Source organism: Hylobates moloch, unplaced genomic scaffold (assembly GCF_009828535.3).
Source record: "Hylobates moloch isolate HMO894 unplaced genomic scaffold, HMol_V3 SCAFFOLD_1, whole genome shotgun sequence".
NCBI classification, from domain to species: domain Eukaryota; kingdom Metazoa; phylum Chordata; class Mammalia; order Primates; family Hylobatidae; genus Hylobates; species Hylobates moloch.
Window position 1 is genome coordinate 22227822 of NW_026652276.1, and position 20490 is coordinate 22248311.

Consider the following 20490-nt stretch of genomic DNA (forward strand, 5'->3'; position numbering starts at 1 on the left):
AGCAGAATCTAAAATGGTCCAGGGTCCCCAAATCCGGCATCACCCTGGCGTCTAAGGGATTGGGTTGCTATCTCTGCTCCTCGGAAGGCCAGAGATCAAGAAAAGAAGAGCGACATTTTCCATTCCCTCTGTGGCCCCACAGCCTCTGATTTCTTCAGTGGCTACAATGGAGCAACTTTCTCCCTCTCCCCTCCCCTGTTCTCCGTCTTGCTAAGCAGGGGCTGGATTCATGGGCATGTGACCTTGAGCAGACCTTGAGTGTCCCCACCCCCACCGCCCGCTCCTCGGCTGCACTTGAGGGGGCCTGGGGGATGATGATAAGGCCCAGCTCTGGCCTTCTGTAGTCTTGATTCTCTCTTTTTCTCCCAAGGACTCTCCTTGACTCAAACCTCTCCCTGGTTTTGATGACCCTGAAAATAGAATTCTTCCAATTCCAAATGGATAAGTATGACCTGAGAAACCAAAGATGGAACCAAGAAAGTGAGGCAGACACAAGACAAGGAGTGTGGTTATAATGAGCTCAAGGCCTGTGCCGGTCTGGTCTGTGAAAGGTGAGGCGAGGTCAACACCCCGGGCAGAAGTCATGGGGGCCACTCTAGTCATGGCATCAGGAGTGGTTCCAGGCACATCTCTGGGTCCTGAGGAGCCCCCCAGCCCAGGGCTGGGCTCTGCCTGAGGCCCAGGTGTCAATCCCTAAGGTCTTGGGGTCTCTGAGGGGCACTGTCTTCAAGGGTCACACTGGCATGTGCAGCTCATTGTACTCATCCTGGCCATCCTCATCGAAGTTTGGTTCAGCATCTTCCGAGTCCAGCTGCAGAGGGAACAGAAGGTTGGGGAAGGCAGGGAAGCAGGCTCGTCCCCTCCCATTCTCCAACTCCTCCTCCAACCTGCAGCCCTCTCTGCTCCCTGACCTTTCCTGGGCCTCTCTGCAAGTACCATGACCCTGGGTAGCAGCATTACCCTTGGCCAAAGCCTTAGGTCACCTCCCAGACCAGATACCTGGCCCCTCCTGGTGATAATAATAATGATTATTATTAGGAAGCTCTTTCCTGAGGCCACTTCTAGTTGCTGTGGTACCTTTGTACACCATGTTTGAGTATGGATAAATTGCAAAAAGATGTCTTTTCCTCTAGTTGACAAAAACAGGGCTCAGGGTGGACACCAGTGCCACATCAACCCTGTAGCCTCTCAGCTGGGTGTTTTTGGTCAGGCACCACCTGCACAGCTGTGTGCAGCAGCCCCGTGCCAACTCCCTTACAAAACCACCATCCTAAGGCCTTTACCTGGACTTGCACTTGACCCTCCCAACAGTCCTATAAGGTAGGGTCTATGATTACCTCTATTATACAGGTGAAAATAAGATTTTGGAAGGTGAGATAACTTGCAACACAAGTTACACAAGTTTCACAACTAACACAACTAGTGGGTGGCCAAACACAGATTGGAACCCAGTGCCCACTTGCCCTAATACTGTTTCCCCAGACCACCACCCCCTTACCGCCTGCAGCTCCCTGTCCTGGAAGAGCCGGGGCAGAAGGCAATGCCTCAGAGGCACCGTGAGCAGCAGCAGGAAGGGAAAGGCGAGTGAGGCCGCCGTGGACTTGACCACCCAGAGCAGTGCGATGCAGCCCAGCTGGATGCAGGTGAACAGATGCATCCGCCACGTCTTTACCTAGGGGAGCAGCCAGTGGGCCTCAGTGCACAGCGTCCCAGCCTGCTCCCACCCACATCATGGGGAATTTGGCTCCCAGGTCCCAGCTTCTCCTTCATATTCATCCCGTCCATCGATGCTCCCAGATCCCTCTGGATCCCCTTCCCATCACCCCACTGCCCTACCCCCATGCTTCCCGGCCCTACCTTGGTCACATAGGGCTGCTCAGGATGGTGTTTTGCCGGCATGAGGATGAGCAACAAACGCTGGGACAGCTGGATACCAGACAGGGACGTGACCCCCATGTACAGGAAGATCCCAAAGAGCACAGCCAATGGGATCCGACGCAGCACAGCCCCCATGACGATGGACAGGCCTGGAGGAGGTGACACAGACCCGCCTGACCCTCAGACAGCCCCTGGGAGGATGGACAGGCCTGGGGGGAGGTGACATGGACCCACAGGACCAATCAGCTTGGCCTTATCACCATGAACAAGGGGGGGGGGGCGGGCACATTGGCTCACGCCTGTAATCCCAGCACTTTGGGAGGCCGAGGTGGGTGGATCACAAGGTCAGGAGATAAGACCATCATGGCTAACATGGTGAAACCCAGAGAAGAGGGGGCAGGACAGAGAGCCAGGAAAGGACTCCTGGAGTAAGGGGTAAGGGGCTAGAGGAGTGTTGGGAAGCAGGTTTGGGGGTCAGATCGAGGGCAACACACAGCACATTGGGAGATTCAGGGTCAAGCCTGGGATAGTGAAGATGTAAGGCCATGGGGCCCAAGGAAGGGGGTGTGCAGGGTGGAGGCGGGCTCTCACCCACGAGGCTGGCGATGAGCACACCAGTGACCCGCTGCTCCCGCACCTCCTGGATCTGGGGCTTGTCACCAGGCGCGATGGCAGTACGCATCACTGTCAACGCATTGACATGGGTGACAGAGCGGACCGTGGCAGCTGTGAGCCAGGGCAACCCAAACAGCCCACAGAGGCCCCCTAAGGAGCCAATGAGGAGCAGGTCCAGGTGGAAACCGGAGCCCTTGAGCAGCCTCCGCGCCTTCTGGCTGACGATAAGCCTGCAGGGAGAAGGTGGGGAGCGGGGTGTGGCTGGCCTGGCAGGGGCAGGGGACAAAGACAGGCACGCACACAGAGACGAGATGGTGGGGGGAGGACGTGTAGACAACAGTTCTCCCCAGGACTGCCAGCTTCTTCTTTCAAGTTCCCAAATTGAAGTTCTCACATTGAAGCAAATGTGAGCCAAATTCTCATACTGTGAATATTTAAAACACCACAAAAGCCAGATGCCAGATCTTACCACGTTATTGTGGTTTAACCAAAATTAGATACATGTGAGCATTTCTGGGTGCAAGCTTAGACTGCTAGAGTGTTCTGAGCACTGTCAAGTGCCACCCTGCAAACAGTGGTGGCAACAGATGTCATGTCAAACCATCACGGGGAAACCGTGCCCCTGCCCCGGATGCCACTGCTCTCTGCTCCTCCCCCACCTCCTCCCCACCCCTGCCAGCTCCTCCACACACACTCTCTTCCTCAAGGCTTGCCACCAGCTCCCACCCACCCAGCACCCCGATACTGATAATGATGTCCCTGCCATAACCCTGAAACCAAGCCAAGGAGCCAAGGAGCTTGGCCTCGTCCCTCCCACCTCCTCCTCCCATCTCTCTCACGCCGTGATCTGTGTCTCCATGAAGATCAGGATGAGGACGAGGAGGGCGGGGACAGCGGCTGCCACCATCATCCAGGGCGGGAAAGGACGGGCACTGCCCAGGGGTGGAATGAACCAGGAGCGCTTATCGGGAGAGGTCACTGAGAGCCCTGTAGGCACCGTGAGCTTCTGCATGGCAGGAAAACAGGGTTCAGGGACACAGCCTCCCCATGCTAGGAAGCCCACCAAGCTGCGTCCCCATTTCAGGACTTCAGGGAGCTGGGGTGTGAACAGGTTAGGGGGAAATTAGTTTTGCATCCTCCAAAAGTCACTGTCCTTTCAAGGATCCAGTAGAGGGCAGGGAAATGAAGCGCCTCCTCCCTGAGCCCCAGAGCTTCAGGGGACCTGTGTGGGATACCTGTCATTCTGCTCCCAGCCCCACACCTGCTTCTCTCGGATTCATCACTCAGGCTCCCTGGGGAAGGCCCTCAGCCCCCAGGGCGGCCACTCCACTGGGAAAGCTGAGTTCAGGCCTGATCCCAATCCCAGGGCCCATGGAGGTGTGTCGTGGGCTCCCTCTCCTGGCCTGGGGGTGAGAGCAGCTGCCACAGGCTGGGGCTCCCTCACCTGCGTGTAGGTGTCTGTGATGGAGTAATCCACCAGGACCATCACCAGGATGGAGATGGGGATGCCAAAGTCCCCGATGATGCGACGAGCCTTGAGAGGGGCAGGTCGGGGAAGGGAGCAAAAGGTGGAGGCAAGGTCAGCAGGCTAACACGGGGCTTGCCATCTCTGGCCCTGCCTGGGTCCAAGCTAGAGCCAGAAGGCCCCCCAACTGCCTCTCAACCCCACAAGTGCCAGCGCGGCCTGGGAGGCTGTTGTCTTGATTAGACTTCTCTGAGCAAAGAGCAAGAAGACACCCAGGGAAGAGGCTTCCAAAGGGGTGAGGGGCTGCCCGGGCTGGGTTTTGGTCCATGGGCTGATCGGGGAAGGGGTGCAGCCTCTCTGGGGAGCTCCCACAACAGGAATTGTGGGACTCTTGGGGGCTCCACACCCAGCAGCCATGCACCTTGCCCCCCAGGAAGCGGCTGTTCCTGAACTTGCGCAGGAAGAAGGCGATGAAGAAGGTCCCGAGCATGAGGATGAGTGAGAGCAGTGCCGTATTGGGCTGGTTCCTCGGGCTGGGTGGGCCCTCGGTGGGGGGCAGTGCACTGCCATTCGGCTCCAGACCAGCATCCAGGGCCCCCTCCAGGGCCCCCTCAGGGGGGTAGAACGGCAGCAGTGGGTGCTCTGTGAATACCTGTGTGTGGATAACAAGGACGCCTTGTCACTCACCTGGCAGGTGACCTGATTTCATCGTCATCAGCACACCTGTGAGAGAGAGGGTGGCCCCTCAATACCTGGTCAGACAACAGTAATGCACAGACATCCAGCTGCACCACACACACAACACACAACACACATACAACACACACAACACATACACACACAACACGCACAACACAAAAAAACAATATACCACATACACACCACACACACAACATACATACACACAACACACACAACATGCACACACACGCACACACGTGCACACACACACCACACACAACATACAACACACACATCACACACACAACACACAACACACCATACTCACCACACACACACACACACACACACACACACACACACACACTCCTCTACAAAAGGTGACCCAAGGACACCCAGCCCCTTAGCACTGACAGCTCCCTCCCCATCACATACCTGTGCAGGAGAGTCCTTATTACTAAGCCTCCAACCAGGTGCCTGGAGTCGTCGTAACCTGGCACCCACCCCCTGGGTCTGACTCCCTCCCCTTCAGCTCAGACCTAGCCTAGGGTGTCCCTAGAACCCCTCACTCCCAACACAGTCCCTCTCCTTGTCCCCCAGTTCTCCATACCTCCCCCTCCCATGCTGTCCTCCCCAGGGCAATGTCCACCTCCATCTCTGCCACCCCCAAGACCTCTCTGGACCTCCACCTTGTAGAGCTTGTAGAAGGTCTCATAGATGAAAATGAGTGAGATGAGAAAGGCAAAGATCTCCTGGGTGAAAGGCGAGATGTAGCGGACCAGGAAGCTGCCTTCGGCGGCCACCAGGGCAAGGACGAAGACCACCAGCCAGAGGCCAACCCACACCCGGCCAGTGAGGTACTCCAGGTCCTGGGCTCGGCAGAACTAGGCGGGGGTGGGAGCAGTCGTTACCCACAGGTTGCCTGCCCTGGGTGTCAGTGCCCCCTGGAATAGGCAGTGGATGAACTCCGAGGAAGGGGGAGAATGCAGGGACCCATCCCCTAGGTAAGGAAGAGTGTGGGGCAGGATGTAGGTAAGGAAGAGTGTGGGGCAGGATGTAGGTAAGGAAGAGTGTGGGGCAGGATGTAGGTAAGGAAGAGTGTGGGGCAGGATATAGGTAAGGAAAAGTGTGGGGCAGGATGGATGGAGCAGGGCAAGGCTTCGCCTCACCTTGAAGAAGGCTTCCTCAAACACGAGCAGCGGCCCAGAGAAGCCAACCACGAGCAGCGGCTGAGCCCCCAGCAGAGAGAAGAGGACGCCGAGCACAGCAGTGGACACGATTAGCTCGGACACGCCCATCAGTCCCTCGGTCTTCTCTCCTGCGGCAGCACGGGCAGGATGGCCCTAGCCTGGCTCTGTCTATCTGCCCCCTTCCTCGTCTAGCTTGTCCTAAACTGGGGCCCCCAACAAAAGCAGAGCAGCCCCTTAGAGCGACACACAGGGTCCCTTCCATACCCCATTGCTCCCAGACCCTCCCCACTAGCCCCCAATGGTGATCACAGGATCCCCCATCCTTTACACCTCTCCCACACCCTCACTTTATAGCCCCCCAAAGGTGATCTCTGGGATTCCCTGATCCAGCATCTCTGTAAGGTGCTTACACCTTTGCTAGCACGTCTAACCATTGGCCCCCTAATGTGATCACACCCAGACCCAGAATCCTGCAAGTGACACTGGGACCAGAAGTGACTAGAGGAGCCCCTCAACTCCCCAAGCCCCAGGCCCTTACCCAGCAGTCCCCCAAAGGTGATGGCAGGGCTGAGGGCTGCGAAGTAGATGAAGAGCACAGCGGCCACACACTGGGAGTGCAGCGCATCTCGCAGGTCACTGGGGTAGTGCGGGTACCGGCGCCTCACATCCCGCACAAGCCCCCCAAATACCAAGCCCGTCCGCAGCAAGGGGTCATCTTCAGGGGTTGCCTCAGAGCCCCCCAACTCCAAAGACAGTTCTGGGGGAACAAGGGGCTGCTGGGGCACAGACCACTCCCTCTGGCTTGGAGGCCCCGGGCTTTTGGGATCAGGGATGCAAAGGACTCCAGGAGTCAGGACGGGGCTGGGGTCACAGCCTTAGGGCCCTGGGATGGGGGAGTGTGTATTGCGGGCACTCAGCCCCCAAGGGTCTGACCTTTCCCAGGGGCCGTGTAGCCACCCCGTGTGGTCATCTCGACTTTGGTCTGTTCACGCTCTCGCCGCTTCCTAAGCAGCTCTCGCTGGAAAGCAGCCACGGAGCGCAGCAGGTCACGGCCCTCCACCTCGGACGGGGGGATCACAATGCTGCCATCCAGGAACTCGCTGATGGCGCTCAGGAGGTCTTGCCGGTCATCTGCCTGGTAGGCAGCCTCATGAAACAGCTGGGGGCAATGAGAGGGCCAGGACCCTCAGGGACGGCCAAGGGAACCTCCAGGAGGGAGACTTGAGGCGGGTGTTGGGTCACTGAGCTACAGGCAGGGTGGACATTCAGTCGTAGATATTGGGCCAGTCCAACAGTGTTGGCTGTTGGAACACTGACACCCATCCCTGCAGGCCAGCAAGCCACTGCCCCAAAGCCCCAGGTGCCCTCCATTCCCCCAGGAGATGCCAGACTTCCACATGCAGCAACTAAAGGGATAACGCCTGGCAGAGCGGGGTCTTCCAGAGCCATTCCAATTGGATCAGCTACACCTTACAGGCTGATAAATATTGTGAATGTTGCCCCTGGCTAAAGGACGCTCCTATCTAATCCCAGGAGAAGCCACAGCAAAGACCAGCGCACCCAGCCCTCCTGATCAAGTCTCACGTCACATACAAAGCTCTGGGGTCTGGGCTTTTCCCCTTATGTCACCATCCCCTCCCACAGCCACAGCCCAGGGCTCTCTCTTCTCCCCTGGGCCAACAGCTCCCCCCACCACCCTCCAGGGCACGGCCTCCACCCAGGGGCCTCTAGCACCCTTGCCTCTATGGGCACCACTGTGGACAACGAGAGGGACAGGGGTAAGCAGGGCCTAGGAGAAGAGGCCTTGAAAGCCAGCATGCGCCCAACCTTGTCAGACATAAGGGTGGCAATGGAGCGCCCAAGCTCGTGGTAGTCAGTGCTGGTGTGGCTGGGCCCCAGCATCACGAAGAGGAAGCGGACTGGGACAGGGACCTCAAGCACAGACTCCAGGAGTACAGCCTCATTCAGCCGCACGAAGGCTGCTGCAGGCTGCTCCAAGAAAGGCACACAACCTAGGGCAAGAGGAAAGCACAGGGCGCTGGGCAAAGAGGAGCAGTCAAGGCGGGCCCTGGGGCAGCTATCTAGGGCTATCGTGGACAGTTGAGCAGGTTGTAAACTGTGCAAAGAAACCCCAGTCTAAAAGGGCACTATTCGCTTATGTGTCTACACATTGAGTACAATTCGCCAACAGATGGAAACTCAGGGTATTAAAGAAGTGTTGCTTTTTTTTTCTAACTCCAACTCCAAGATAGCAGAAAACTGGACAGGAAGCAGGCAGGGGACTACAAAAGAAAGGGCTGGGCTAAGACAGGTTGTGAGGAAGAGTAGGGACCAGGTGGGAGCCTGGAGGGAGATGGAAGAGGTGGCCTCCAGGCCAGAGCTCAGACAAGCAGGCCCCCAGGAGAGGCACACACACGCTGCAGACCCTGCCCCCAGCGCCCGGCCCTCCTCACCCACAAGCACAACAGTGGCCTCAGCATCTTCAGGGATCTTCTCCAGCAGCTTCAGGCTTTTCCCCCGGTGACCATCTCCCCCAGCCATGTGGAGGGGCTTCTGAGGACGCAGAACTGGAATAGGGCTGGGACCCAGACCGGAGGCCATGGCAGGCCCTCCCAGCCCTGGCTCCAGCCCTGGCTCTGAGACCTCCCTCTCCCTCCCAGAGTAGGCAGGTACTGCACTGTGGCCCCACCAGCTGGGATGTGGACCCTGCCTCGACGTCCCCAACTACCACCTCAGCCTTATCTTGTTTAAACAGCTCCTGTGGGTCTGCCACATCATCACATTCAAACCTCCTGCGTCTCAGGGCAGGGACCCCTCATGCGGGTCTCCTCTAGGTCCCCCAATGCCCAGCATGATGCCAGCAATCCAACCTTCCCAACCCGCTCAGTGAAGTCGTCGATGACCTCGACTGAAACTAGACACCCTCTCAGTCCCCTGGCCCAAGCCAAAGCAAGGGCACTGACCTCCTTGGCGTCAGGGTCATGTGGCCAGAGTGGGGCTGGCTCCCCCAGGTCATCAGCCACGGTAGGCACCGCCCCATCAGGGCCATGGCTGGGAGTTGGGTGATGATTCCCCAGAACTGAGTTCATGCTGGAGCTCGATGGGTTTCGGGGAAAGAAGCCACTGTCCTTGTCATCGTTGGGATGGCTGGAAGGGGCAGGGTGAGGCAGGTGAGGAGGAGAGGCTCATGGTAGACTGAGGTCATGAAGTGAGTAGTGGAGGGTCAGGGCCTCCATCCCTCTGCCTCAGTGTAAAAAAAACTTTCTAATGATTGAAAGTGTCAAAAGATAGAAATGAGCTCTCTGTCACTTGTGGTATTCAAGCAGAGGCTGGGAGCCACTCGGAAGAGGCTGTGCTCCCGGAAGGGCAGCTGAGCCTGACAGGCCCCTCCCAGGGACCCACCCTGGCACCTGTGCTTCAGTAGCAGGGTACGTAGGACGCTGGCCCTGTCCTCTGGCCGGATCTGGTCGGACACAATCATGGTCTCCACCACGAGGTGTGCAATGCCTGGCAGGGTGGTTTGCTCCAGGTCCAGGAGGGCAGCTCCTAGGGGGACAGTCAGGCACAGAGAGGGCACAGTCCCATCAGACAGGAGACATCTCCTCCCACTCTGCCTTGCCCCCCAAAAGCGTGCAAATGTGCTGGAAGGGCCCAATGTACCCAGGTGGATACACAGCTCCATATTGCCACAGGCCAGTCAGAGAGGGGCCGTGAAAATGGAGCATGGAAACGAGGGCAAGGCCCCTCCCCACCAAGGAAGGGGAAGCCATTTGTTGACTGACCGCATGCACCAGATACAGCCCTGCCCCTCGGGGCTCACGGGCCGCCCAGGCAAATGGACCCCATAGTCCTAGGTGGCAGCTGATCTTGCCTGTGCCCAGGACTCTGGAGAGTGTTCCTGGGAGCTGAGCAGCCTGGCACAGACTGAAGAGGACATGCAGCCTCGGGCCAGGCCTGGGGATCCCTACCATGGGCGATGGTCCTTCTGAGCTCCAGAAGGCTACGGAAGGAGAGCGAGGCAACATGGGGCTTCCCCCAGCGCTCCGTCTCCTCCTCCACGTCCTCCTCAAACTTGATCCAGCGGGCCGTCTCCCGCCAGTGGGGCTCCTGGCTGCGGTCCAGCATCAGCTCGTTCAGCTCCACAAACACCTGGGGGTGTGCCAAAGGTGAGGGCCCGGGGGCCAACAGGTGTGGGGAACACCGTGATGGGGCAAGACAGGGGGGGCAAAGAGAGGAGGGCTCCGGGGCCGAGGGGCATGAGGAAGCCACAGGCCCACCCACTCAGCATTCCAACCTCATGAGGCCTCCGGTCCAGCTTTTTCTTCTTCTTCTTCCTTCGAAGGATGGGGGCCAGGCCGCTGGGACTGCCCCTCCCGCCCTGCGTCCGGGACGGCTTTTTCACTAAGTGTCGCCGCACACCAGGGTTGTCCTCCAGTCGGTGACCTGCAGAGAAGATGGGCTTGGGGGTCCCACAGGTCCAGCTGGGGGCCTCGGGGTCACGGCCCAGCTCCTTCTGCCCAACCCATCTACTTGGTGAGCTCTATAGTCACCAATAGGCCATGCCGACGGAAACCACATAATCCCATGTGGCCATTTCATTGATAAGAAGACTGAAGCTCAGAAAGAGGGAAGGACCTCCCCATGGTCACCTGGGACCACCGGCCAAGGTGCAATCCAAAGGTAGACCCAGCTCAGTCCACAGCCCCAGCCAGACCCTCCAGCCCCTGCCATGGCCACTGCCCCTCCCTCTCCGTCTGGGTCCCATGACAGGCACTGAGTCAGAGTCCCCAGGCACTGAGCCCCCAACACTTTCCGTGCACTCTATCTCAACACCCGTGTCCCCTCCCCGAAGGTACACAGCCCAGTAGACTCAGGCAGGGCTTCGCTCCCTTCCTCCTGTCTGCCCCACCCAGGCCAGCAGCAGTCGGGGAAAGGCCAGCAGCCCCGTTACTCACAAGTTGGTGGCCCTGCCATGGGGCCCAGCTGGCCCCTGATGGACTCCCACGGGTCACCATCCTCAAAGTCCAGCACAAACATCTCTAAGTCTTCTGGGGCCAGTGAGTCTCGAGGACTGGGGGCTGGATCCCTCCCAAAGCCCCAGCTATTGGTATCCCCAGACCCAGGGCTCAGTGCCCCATTGGGCTCAGGGTCCTCCTCCAGTGGGCTCGTCATTCTCCCGGTGGCCGAGACCTCGGCCCCCGCTCCCTACCAGACAGACCCCTCGGCTCTCCTACAAGGTGGGAGCCTGGACGGGGTGGCTTCTGTCCAACCAGAGCTGAAGGTGGCACAGCCTCCCGACCCCAACTCCCCACGTCCACAAGCCTGCTCCCTGCGGCATCCAGCCCCCACCCTGGGTCTGTAAACACGCCCTCCCCCACCCCCCATCCTGCTGCTACTGCTGCCATCGGATTGTTCCTGTCCCTGTCCTCAGGCCCTGGCAACTTTCCATGACGTATTGAGCTCAAAGCCCTACCCTTCCCCCCACCCCACCCACACACTGTGGCTCAGAGGAGGGGGAGGGATTAGTGATGCCCCTGGCCTGGGCACAGAGCCCCATGGGTGATGACAGGTGGCACAGAAACCAGGGCACTGATAAGATGGAAGGAATGTGCCGAGATCACAGCCAGGCCCCCCCACCAAGGGTAGTGGGATGGGAGTGAGGGGTCCTGACACAGTGAGAGGCAGGGGTCTGGGGCAATGGCTCAGACTCAGGGCCTGGTTTGGAGGGGATCAAAGAGCTAGGAGACAAAGAGTTCACCCTGAGAAGAGGGGCCTTGGGGAGGGATACAATGATGTGAAAAAGAGAGCTGCCTTTTTCTAGGGGTGACTCAGAGGACAGAATCAGGACTGAGGCGTGAGGTGTCAGGAAAGGAAATCTCAGCTCTGGCCATCAGAGAGGGTGGCTGGGTGAGGTAGTGAGGTCCCCAGCACTGGCCACATCCCAGCAGACAGGGATTCAGAGAGGAGTCAGCCCTGAGCAGGGGACACAGCTCAGAACATCTCCAAGGTCACTCGCAGGCTGGGAGTACATCGCAGTGGACCATGGGGGCTGCCACAAGGTCTCACTCACTCTTCATGTCGTCCAGGTCTGCAGAACCCAGCATCTGGGCCTCCGCCTCATCTGTGGGCACCTGCTGCTCTGGACCACCTGGGTTTCCCAGGGCACTGCCTGGGCACAGTCGCTCCCGCAGGTCATAACTGGCTGATGGGCTCCAGGGCCGGCTTTTCTCCCCAGTGAGTCGGGAGGCCCGGGCCAGGGGGCTGGGGGAGCTGGGGAGGCAACACAGCAGCCTTGGACTTGACAGGGCCAGGTCGGTGGTTCCATCACCGTCCCTCAGCTCAGAGCAGGGCCTGGAGTAGACCCTGAGCATGAGATCCAGGCCCCTCCTGGGCAGAAAAGGATGCTGACCCAGGCCCCCTTCCCCATCGCGTGGCTCCCCCTTTCCTCCACCTTTCTCCTCACCCTCTCTACTCTGTCACTCTCTCCCGGGGAACTCCTAACCTCTTCACTCTGCTCTTCTCTGTTTTTCTCCCCCCTTGTTCTCTCCTCCTTGTAAATCACGAGGACAGAGAAGGATCCCCACCCCCCTCCCACACCCTGCTCCTCTTTTCTCAGGGTCAGAGCTGGGGACACTCCCCAGGGTCAGGAAGGAGGTGACTGCCAGGAGCTCTGGACCCTGCGGCTCTGGGCTGGGCCCTGCTAAGTAGAGGCTGCAGCCAGTACCTGCTGGAGTGCTGGGGGCTCTTGTCAGTGTGTGGGCCCACCGAGGGCAGGGGCTTGGTGACAGCAGCCCTCCCACGGAGGCCTGGACTGTCATCCTCGTCGCTTCCAATGGAGAACTGCAGACATAGAATGTGCCCTGGGGCCTTGCCCCGACCTACCATACAGCCCCCAACCCCACCCAGCTTCACACAGGCCCCCAACATGCGCTCATCTCCTCCTCTCTGCACCCCTCCCTGACCCCTGACCTGCCACCCCTCCAAAGGGAAGCCCCTACCTTTGCCTTCTGTGGGGTCCCTGAGGGTGGGGGTTCCACAGGTTCTGCCTCAGATTCTCCTTCCTCTTCCTCCTCTTCCTCCTCTTCCTCATCCACTCCGGCTCCCCCCTCCTCCTGGATGGGAGGGGTCCCCTCGGAGGGGGGAGCAGAGGTTTTCTCCTTCTTCCTCTTTCTCCTGGTGTGCCGGGCAGAGGTGGGGGGCAGCCGCCGCAGCTTGTGGGGTGGAGGCAGGCGCGCTGAGAGCGGGTGGTGGGTGTGGTGGGATGTGTGCCGGTGAACTGGGGGTGCAGGAGATCCGGTTGAGGCCCCCACAGCAGAAACAGGGGACCTCCCCACCCGAGGGCACACACCTTCCAGCTCAAGGCCGCAAACAAGGGCACCCTAGTCCTTCCTCCAGGGCCATGACCCCCAAACACCTGTGTCCACGTGCCTGTCATTGATGAGGTCTGGTGGTGTGGGAGGAGAGGGTGGATGGACAGGGAAGGTCATGAAGGGGGCTGGGAGGGGAGACGTGATACAGCAAGGAGGGGAAAGGCGGAGTTGGACTAGCCGAGGTGGGACAAGGAGGGAGTGAGTGGGGACGAAGGGGAAGGGGAAGGTCACCGTGGAAGGGCCCAGGCCCAGCTCCCTAGATCTCCCCTGGTCTGGGGCCCACCTCCCCTGGCAGGCGGACAGGCGATGGGTGGGGGAGGCAGGATGACTGAACACGGCATGTGGCCCAGCACAGAGTCCAGCACAGTGTCCGGCACAGGATGGCACTGGGTGACCAAGCCGGAGGTGAGCGCGGTGATGGTGGCGATGAAGGTGATGGTGGCGAGGGCGGCCGCACTAGGGGTCCCCAGGCTACCCACACTCAAAGTCCCGCTCGCTGTAGCTGCGGCTGGGCTTCTCGGGGTCCCAGGCCGGGGGCTTGCTGATGAGGTCCCCAAACCTGCTCACAGCCAAGGTCTTGCCCAAGTCATCGTCCTCCTCCTCCACGTCTGGACTTAGAGGGGGCTCCTCCAAGGGCACCCGGACCTGCAGGCCCAGACAGCCTCTGCTAAGGACCCCTGACCCATGAAGGCCCCACACCCACCCCAACTCCAAGCCCTAGTTTGGAGAGCTCAGCAGGCTCTCGCACCATCGGGCCCCCTCCCCTTGCTCCCAGGCCTGTGTCAGCATCCCAGAAACCACCCTCTCTGGGCTCCCAGAGCTTGTAAAGAGAGAGGGCTATGGATCTGGAAAATACCAAAAACCCCCCTCTTTCTCCATAACCCCCAGCCCAGCTCATCCCTGGATCTGAGGGGTCCCGAGTTCGGCCAGAGGACTCCTCTGTCCACCCTAAAGTCCCTCCCCTCTCCTCCCCCATCTCTCCACCGCCCCCGCGCGCGCCGATCACCTGGGGTAGGGGGGAGGCGCCCCCGGGCGGCGGGATCACTCCGTTGGCCATCGCCAGGTAGGCGGCTGGGGACGCTCTCTCTCATTAAGGGACCCGAGAACCGGGTGAGAAGGAGGGACCACTGAGGAGGCCTAGCGGGGAGCCCTGGGGGAGGAGGGCGGGGTCAGGTTCCTTGCGCTGGCGCCCCCCACCCGGGAGCCGGATTCACGCTCCCGGCCCAAGCTCCCCTCCGAGGCCCAGCCACTCCCGGGACAGCCCGGGTCCCCCGCCCTGCCCAGCGCGCCCCGCCCCGCGGTACCTCGGGGCTCCGGAGCCTGCGAGGCCCAGGAGGGCCGCCGCGCCCCATGTCCCCCGCGCTCGCTCCGGAGCGCAGCCGCGACTGCAGTCCGGCCTCTCGCAGCGCAGAGCCGGGCTGGCCGGGCGGACGCAGGCGCCGGAGCCCGCAGCCCGCGGCTCCACCTCCTCGCGCTCCGCTCCGCACCTCCGCCGCCGCCGCCGCCGCCGCCGGGCCGCACAATGGGAGCGGGCGGGCCGTGACTCACCCCGCCCCGGCCGGCGCGGCCCCCACGCGCGGGCCCCGCAGCACCCCACCTGCCCGTGCGCCTTCTCCAGGTGCCCCACGCATGGCTGGGGGCGGGGGCGCGGCCCGAAATTCCCACAACCCCCCAGATTCGCTCCCCCACCCTGCTTTTAGCCTCCCCTGTCCTCCAGAGCCCAAGAAGCAACCCCCTCCGCAGACACAGGCCCCTCCAGTCTTGGGAACGGAGCTCACAGACCCCTGGAAGCACCCACCACCTCCCCTTTCATGTCCACCACAGCCTTGCCCCTCAAAGGCCTGGCTTCTGTCGCCTGGCACCACCCAACGTTTGACCTTGACACAGTACCTCCCCTCCTCCCGCCTCAGCTTCCCCAGCTGTAGCGAGAGGGGCCTGCAATAGGGGTGTTCCAAGGTTCTATCCAACTCTAAAACTGTGTGGCTCCGCTTCCACATTTCCTCCCTTCTCCCCCTATCCCTGCGGTCACATCTCATTTTCCAAGGGCAAAAGGTCTTTCGAAGGAGCTACTGGACCCCAATCGACCCCTATCCCGAGATCAATGAAACTGGACTTCTACACAGTGCGATGCCCATAACAGCCCTGTGACCTTGGTACTTCACCCTGTCTGACCCCTGGCCTCATCTAGATCTCAGCTCAACCCAAGGAAAGATTTTCTGTGTGCGTAGCCTTCCAAGGGGAAGGGAACTAGGATCTGTTGGACGCCCACATTGTCTTGTGTGTGCTCACAGTCCTGTGCTAGGTAGGCCCTCTCCAGACTGGCTGCCTCGTCTCAGGCATAATAATAAGAGGAGATGTTATGATTCCCATTTGGTCAGCAGAGGACAGTGGAGACTCAGGGAGGCTCGTTACCTGCCATGGTCACAGCTGGAAAGCAGGCTGCCGACAGGTTTGGGCATCATTATCCATGTATTGAAGTGACTTTCCAAGCCACAAACAAAATTTTTAACTGAAAGAGATGTGCCGTTCTCCTAAGTCTCACAGGGTGAGTCCCAAGGTGGGAATTCCTAGGGTATCACAAGACTTGTCCCTCTGAGGTTCTACCCACCCCAGAAAGGATGCTGAGCACAGGTCCTCAACTTTTGGGAGCCCCAGACCCCCATCCTTTCAGTTGAAGACCCACACCCCACCCAGAGTCTGAAGCTTCGTTCTCTACCCTTACAGACCTTCCTGTCTCCTCCACCCCTCTGAGATGATGGAGTAAAATCTCCCCTTGAAGAGCCTTTAGACGCCCATGTTTATCTCTTTCTTTCCAGGCTGGGGGGAGTAAGATGATGCTGACACCCACCAACTCATTTGATGAGTTGGTATTTCGTACCAACTCATCCTATTCGACATAAACGCATGCTTTCATTAGGCCCGCTCTCGTCTTTGACATCCTGCCTGCGGCGCACCTGTAATTGTCAGTCTCCTACAGTGTGTTCCCGATAGGGTCTTCATTTCTGTGACAAAAGAGCACTCCTTGCATGCACAAAGGATGGCCACTCTGGGTATGTGTCAGCTTCTAGCTTACAGCCTGTAGACATTGAAATGGTGACAGGAAAGGTGACAGCAAAGGCTGAAGCCAGCGACAGGCCAGCTCAGAGCATTAGCCAACTGTCACACCCTTCCCCACAGTCCAGTCTCACAGGAACGTCCCCACCCTGCATGCTGGCACCCCAGGACACTTGTCTGCACATGCAGCAGCACCACAGCCTGTCCCTTAAGTCCGAGGGAGCAGGAGCCATCCCGCCACACCACCCAGATTTGGAGGCAAAGCACACCGTTCTCTGGGCTCCCCGTGAATGGGCCAGAAGCCCTCGGGTGGATTCCTCTCATGCTATTCCCTGAAATCACTCTGTGGGTCCAGCATGCTGGGAACTAGACCAGTATGGCAGATATTTGTCATCTGTGGCCACCCAAATCTTTGAAAACCCACTTTTACATTTTGATCATTTCTCATAAGTCCTCTCTTGCCAAGATAGAAGCCTGAAAACCCTCGCAGCCAGGGCACAGATATTGACCTCAGTTCCACCAGTCAGACTCACCTGTGTAAGACCTGAATTTAGAAGTGAGCAATGTGCACAGGAGACTCAGACTTCTGCAGGCATGGAAGGCAGAGAAGTTCTCATGTTGTAGCTGGTCATTAATCCTTGCTCTCTATTCCTCCCGAGAATACACTCTAATCCTCATTATTTTTTAGTAAATTCCTTTCCAGCTTAAAGTGGCTGTTATTTGCAACTTGACATCCTGACTGCTAGAATCAGGGGAATGGGCTCTAAGTCTAGGTCATGGGACGAGCAGGCACCAGACATTAGCGATGCCAACATCAAGGAGATGGCAGAGAGGATGTGAGGGAATGGCCCTCCTGTTAACAGGCCTGGGTAGCCCCTGCCTGTCTTATGATTACTATGTCATTCGCCATCATCTCCATCCAGTACTCTTAAGGATAACAACGATGATAACTTCATTATTTTAAATGCAGGTAGTGCTTTCCGGCTTACAAGCCACTTTAATATTCATATTCTCATTGGTTCCTCACAACAACTCTCTGTGGTAGAGCATCTTAACCCCATTTGACAAGTGAGAAAAATGAGGCTTGGTAAGTTTAATTGGCTTGCCCAAGGTCTAAGGCTTACAGGCAACATGGCCAGAAGCAGATGCAAGGGCTTCTGGCTTTATGTCTTATATTTATCCTCCTATATCACATACCACAGTACCTCCCCGCACCATGTCTTTTTTTTGGTTTTTTTTTTTTGAGACAGAGTCTCACTCTGTCACCCAGGCTGGAGTGCAATGGCACTGCAACCTCTGCCTCCCGGGCTCAAGCGATTCTCCTGCCTCAGCCTCCCGAGGATCTGGGACTACAGACGGGCACCACACCCAGCTAATTTTTGCAATTTTAGTAGAGATGGGGTTTCACCATGTTGGCCAGGCTGGTCTCGAGCTCCTGACCTCAAGTGATCCACCCATCTCGACCTCCCAGAGTGCTGTGATTACAGGCGTGAGCCACCATGCCCAGCCTCCCCCACCATGTCTTGATGCCCTCCCACAACTGTTAGACCTTCCATGCCATGGGCACAAACTGAAATAGACCACTAACTTCCCAGATCGACTTTTCAAGGAGACTGCATCTATGTGACTAGCGTCTGTATAGGGGAATAGTTAAATGTGAGACCTCTAGAGCCAAGCTGCCTGAGTTCATAGCACAGTTCTGCCACCTGACAGTTGTGTGACTTTGATCAAGTTATTTGCCCTCTCTGGGACTCAGATTGCCTATCTGTAAAATGGCTATAATAACAGGGTTGTCCAGAGGATGAAATGAGTTCATTTGTATAAAAGGGTGACTGGCCTGTAGTAAGTGCTCAACACTGTTAGCTAGTTTCAATACTACTACAAATCTAAGAGACAAAAGTACCAAAAAGTCCTCAAATAACTTGCATTGTGAAAAATGGTGACATGTACACATGTAAAATAAGCAAAAGCTTATCCTTACCAGAGTAATAATTCTAAGAGCCATATTAAAGATGACAGTTGCAAACTCTAAGAAGGTGGGGAGATCCAGAATGACTTTTATCCCCACCAGGGTAGATTGTGACACTCTTTGGTCATGGACCAATCTTTGCCTTGGAAACCCTAACTTGGCAGGCTGGAGAGTTTCTAGAATAGAGCAGGGTATGGGTTGAGCTAGCCCCAGTTTCACTTAGACTCTTGCCAAAAGTATCTCCCCGCTCCCCAGAGCACAGCACCCAGTGCCATTTGCTGCTGACTGGCCTGGTGGTGAGTAAGATCTTATTTTTGCACAAGAAATAACATGGCATTGAGAAAGAGCCCAGACTCTGGAGTTACAGATGCTATATATAAAATGCCAGTTCAATGCTTGGCACAAAATAGGTGCTCAGTAAATGACATTCTTATTATTTACTATTGTTGTTACTCTGCGGTGGTTTATCCCATCATAATTCATGGGTTGCTTGGTAAATTTGGACTCAGCTTTGAAATAAACCTAATCTCAGGACAGCACCAATGTCCCTGAAGTTTCTCCCACCCCTGCAGAATCCACCTTCCAGCTCTCGTCTTCACTGATGTATTTGGCTAACATAGAATTTTGAAATATGGATCTATGTCCTTGCATGCTCCTCTTCTGCCCCTACCCAAGCAGGTAACCTGTTTTAAGTTTTGTCATTTGGGGCGAATGGGTGGGACAGAAAGCAGAAATCGCCTACGAGCCCTTCTGCCTTTTGTTCTTCCAGGGCCAATGCTTTAGGGAACCAAGGGAGGTTTGTGAAGGAAGAAAGAGGAAGAGGGTTAGCAAGACAGACAGTGTCTTGGCTGGAAGATGGGGAAGGAGTGGAGGAGCAGACCCTTTGACCTCCCCCATCAGCAAAGCAGGAGGGTCCCCAAGATGCAGAGAGGGGAGAAAGTGAAATCGGTGTGTCCTGCTAACCCTGTGGGATGGGGGCTTGAAATAAAATTAGGCTGTTTTGCAAATGTTGTAAAGTAACATTTCACGCACCCAGTGTGTAAACTGAAGCTCACACACTCACTCAGAACTCCATGCCATGTTGCGTATATATTGGTGAAAAAATCCTGGTCCTTGTTCTTGGGCACCTTAAAGACAACAAACAAGCCAACACAATTTATAATTAAGAAACATGGCAAAGGCCATGAAGGGAAAGGCCAGTTACAGTGAACATTCAGGAAGTAGGATTAGGGACATCCTCTGTAAGAAGGTGACAAGGAGGAAAAACCTGAAGGGAATGAAAGAACTGGCCATGCTATGAAGGGTGAGTTGGAGAAGTGGGGAGAGAAGAACATTCTAGGCAGAAGGAAGAGCCCGGAAAGGCCCTATGGCAGGAAAGAACAGTCTGCCTGGATATTTAGATGATCTGGTTTGTGTTTTCCTGAAAGAATGTGGTTTCCCTGGAAGTTGGTGCCACAAGGAGACGAATAGAAAAGGACTGAAGGTCAGGTACGGTGGCTCACGCCTATAATCCCACCACTTTGGGAGGCCAAGGCAGGTGGATCACCTGAGGTCAGGAAATCAAGACCAGCCTGACCAACATGGCGAAACCCCATCTCTACTAAAAATACAAAAGTTAGCTGGGCCTGGGGGCACATGCCTATAATTCCAGCTACTCGGGAGGCTGAGGCAGGAGAATCTCTTGAACCCGGGAAGCGGAGGTTGCAGTGAGCCAAGGTTGTGCCGCTACACTCCAGCCTGGGCAAAAGAATGAGACTCCAGTCAGAAAAAAAGGAAAGGGACTGAAGGGTGAAGTAGGGTGGGCACTCTGGAAGGCCTGAGAGGCAACACAGTTGAGAGGAAAGGGCACAGATTCCAGACAGATGGCCCAAGCTTGACATCTAGTATCCCCTTGGTGAGATTCCTTGTATTTAACCTGAGCCTCAGCTTCCTCACCTGTGAAATAGAGATCACACTTTTCATTCGGAGTGGTCATACTGAGTGAAATAACGTGAACAAAATTATTAGAGCAGGTGATCAGAAACAGTCACCATCACAGTATTCTCCTATTGGAACCTTACCCAGCCTTCGCGACCACCTCCAGGGCACCTTTCCCCATTCTCTCCCTGGACCATAAGCTCCTTGAAGGCAGGAGCATGTCTGATTCATCCTTGGATCCCTGCCCCCATCTTTTCACATACAGCCTGGCACCTTTTTTTTTTTTTTTTCTTTTTTGAGACAGAGTCTCGCTCTGTCACCCAGGCTGGAGTGCAGTGGTGCAATCTCAGC

At 57.2% G+C, this 20490-nt stretch overlaps 1 protein-coding gene across 2 annotated transcripts; it reads right to left on the reverse strand.

Annotated features, from left to right (window-relative positions):
* Positions 1-497: 497 nt before the first annotated feature.
* Positions 498-14688, reverse strand: SLC4A3 (solute carrier family 4 member 3). Of its 2 annotated transcripts, XM_032754364.2 has the most exons (23): positions 14504-14688; positions 14206-14349; positions 13679-13844; positions 12828-13105; positions 12554-12669; positions 11900-12099; positions 10124-10272; positions 9798-9978; positions 9240-9375; positions 8793-8976; positions 8283-8382; positions 7657-7841; positions 6763-6988; positions 6368-6586; positions 5809-5957; positions 5329-5523; positions 4380-4610; positions 3938-4027; positions 3333-3499; positions 2470-2723; positions 1858-2027; positions 1499-1672; positions 498-811 (listed from the first exon to the last, which is right to left on the reverse strand). In XM_032754364.2, the coding sequence occupies exons 2-23, from the start codon at positions 14254-14256 to the stop codon at positions 734-736; spliced, it is 3699 nt and encodes a 1232-aa protein (XP_032610255.1). In that variant the 5' UTR covers positions 14257-14349; positions 14504-14688; the 3' UTR covers positions 498-733. The 2 variants fall into 2 exon arrangements, with proteins under 2 accessions (XP_032610255.1, XP_032610257.1); XM_032754366.2 differs by lacking the exons at positions 13679-13844; positions 14206-14349; positions 14504-14688 and adding an exon at positions 13483-13649.
* Between the last annotated feature and the right edge of the window lie 5802 nt (positions 14689-20490).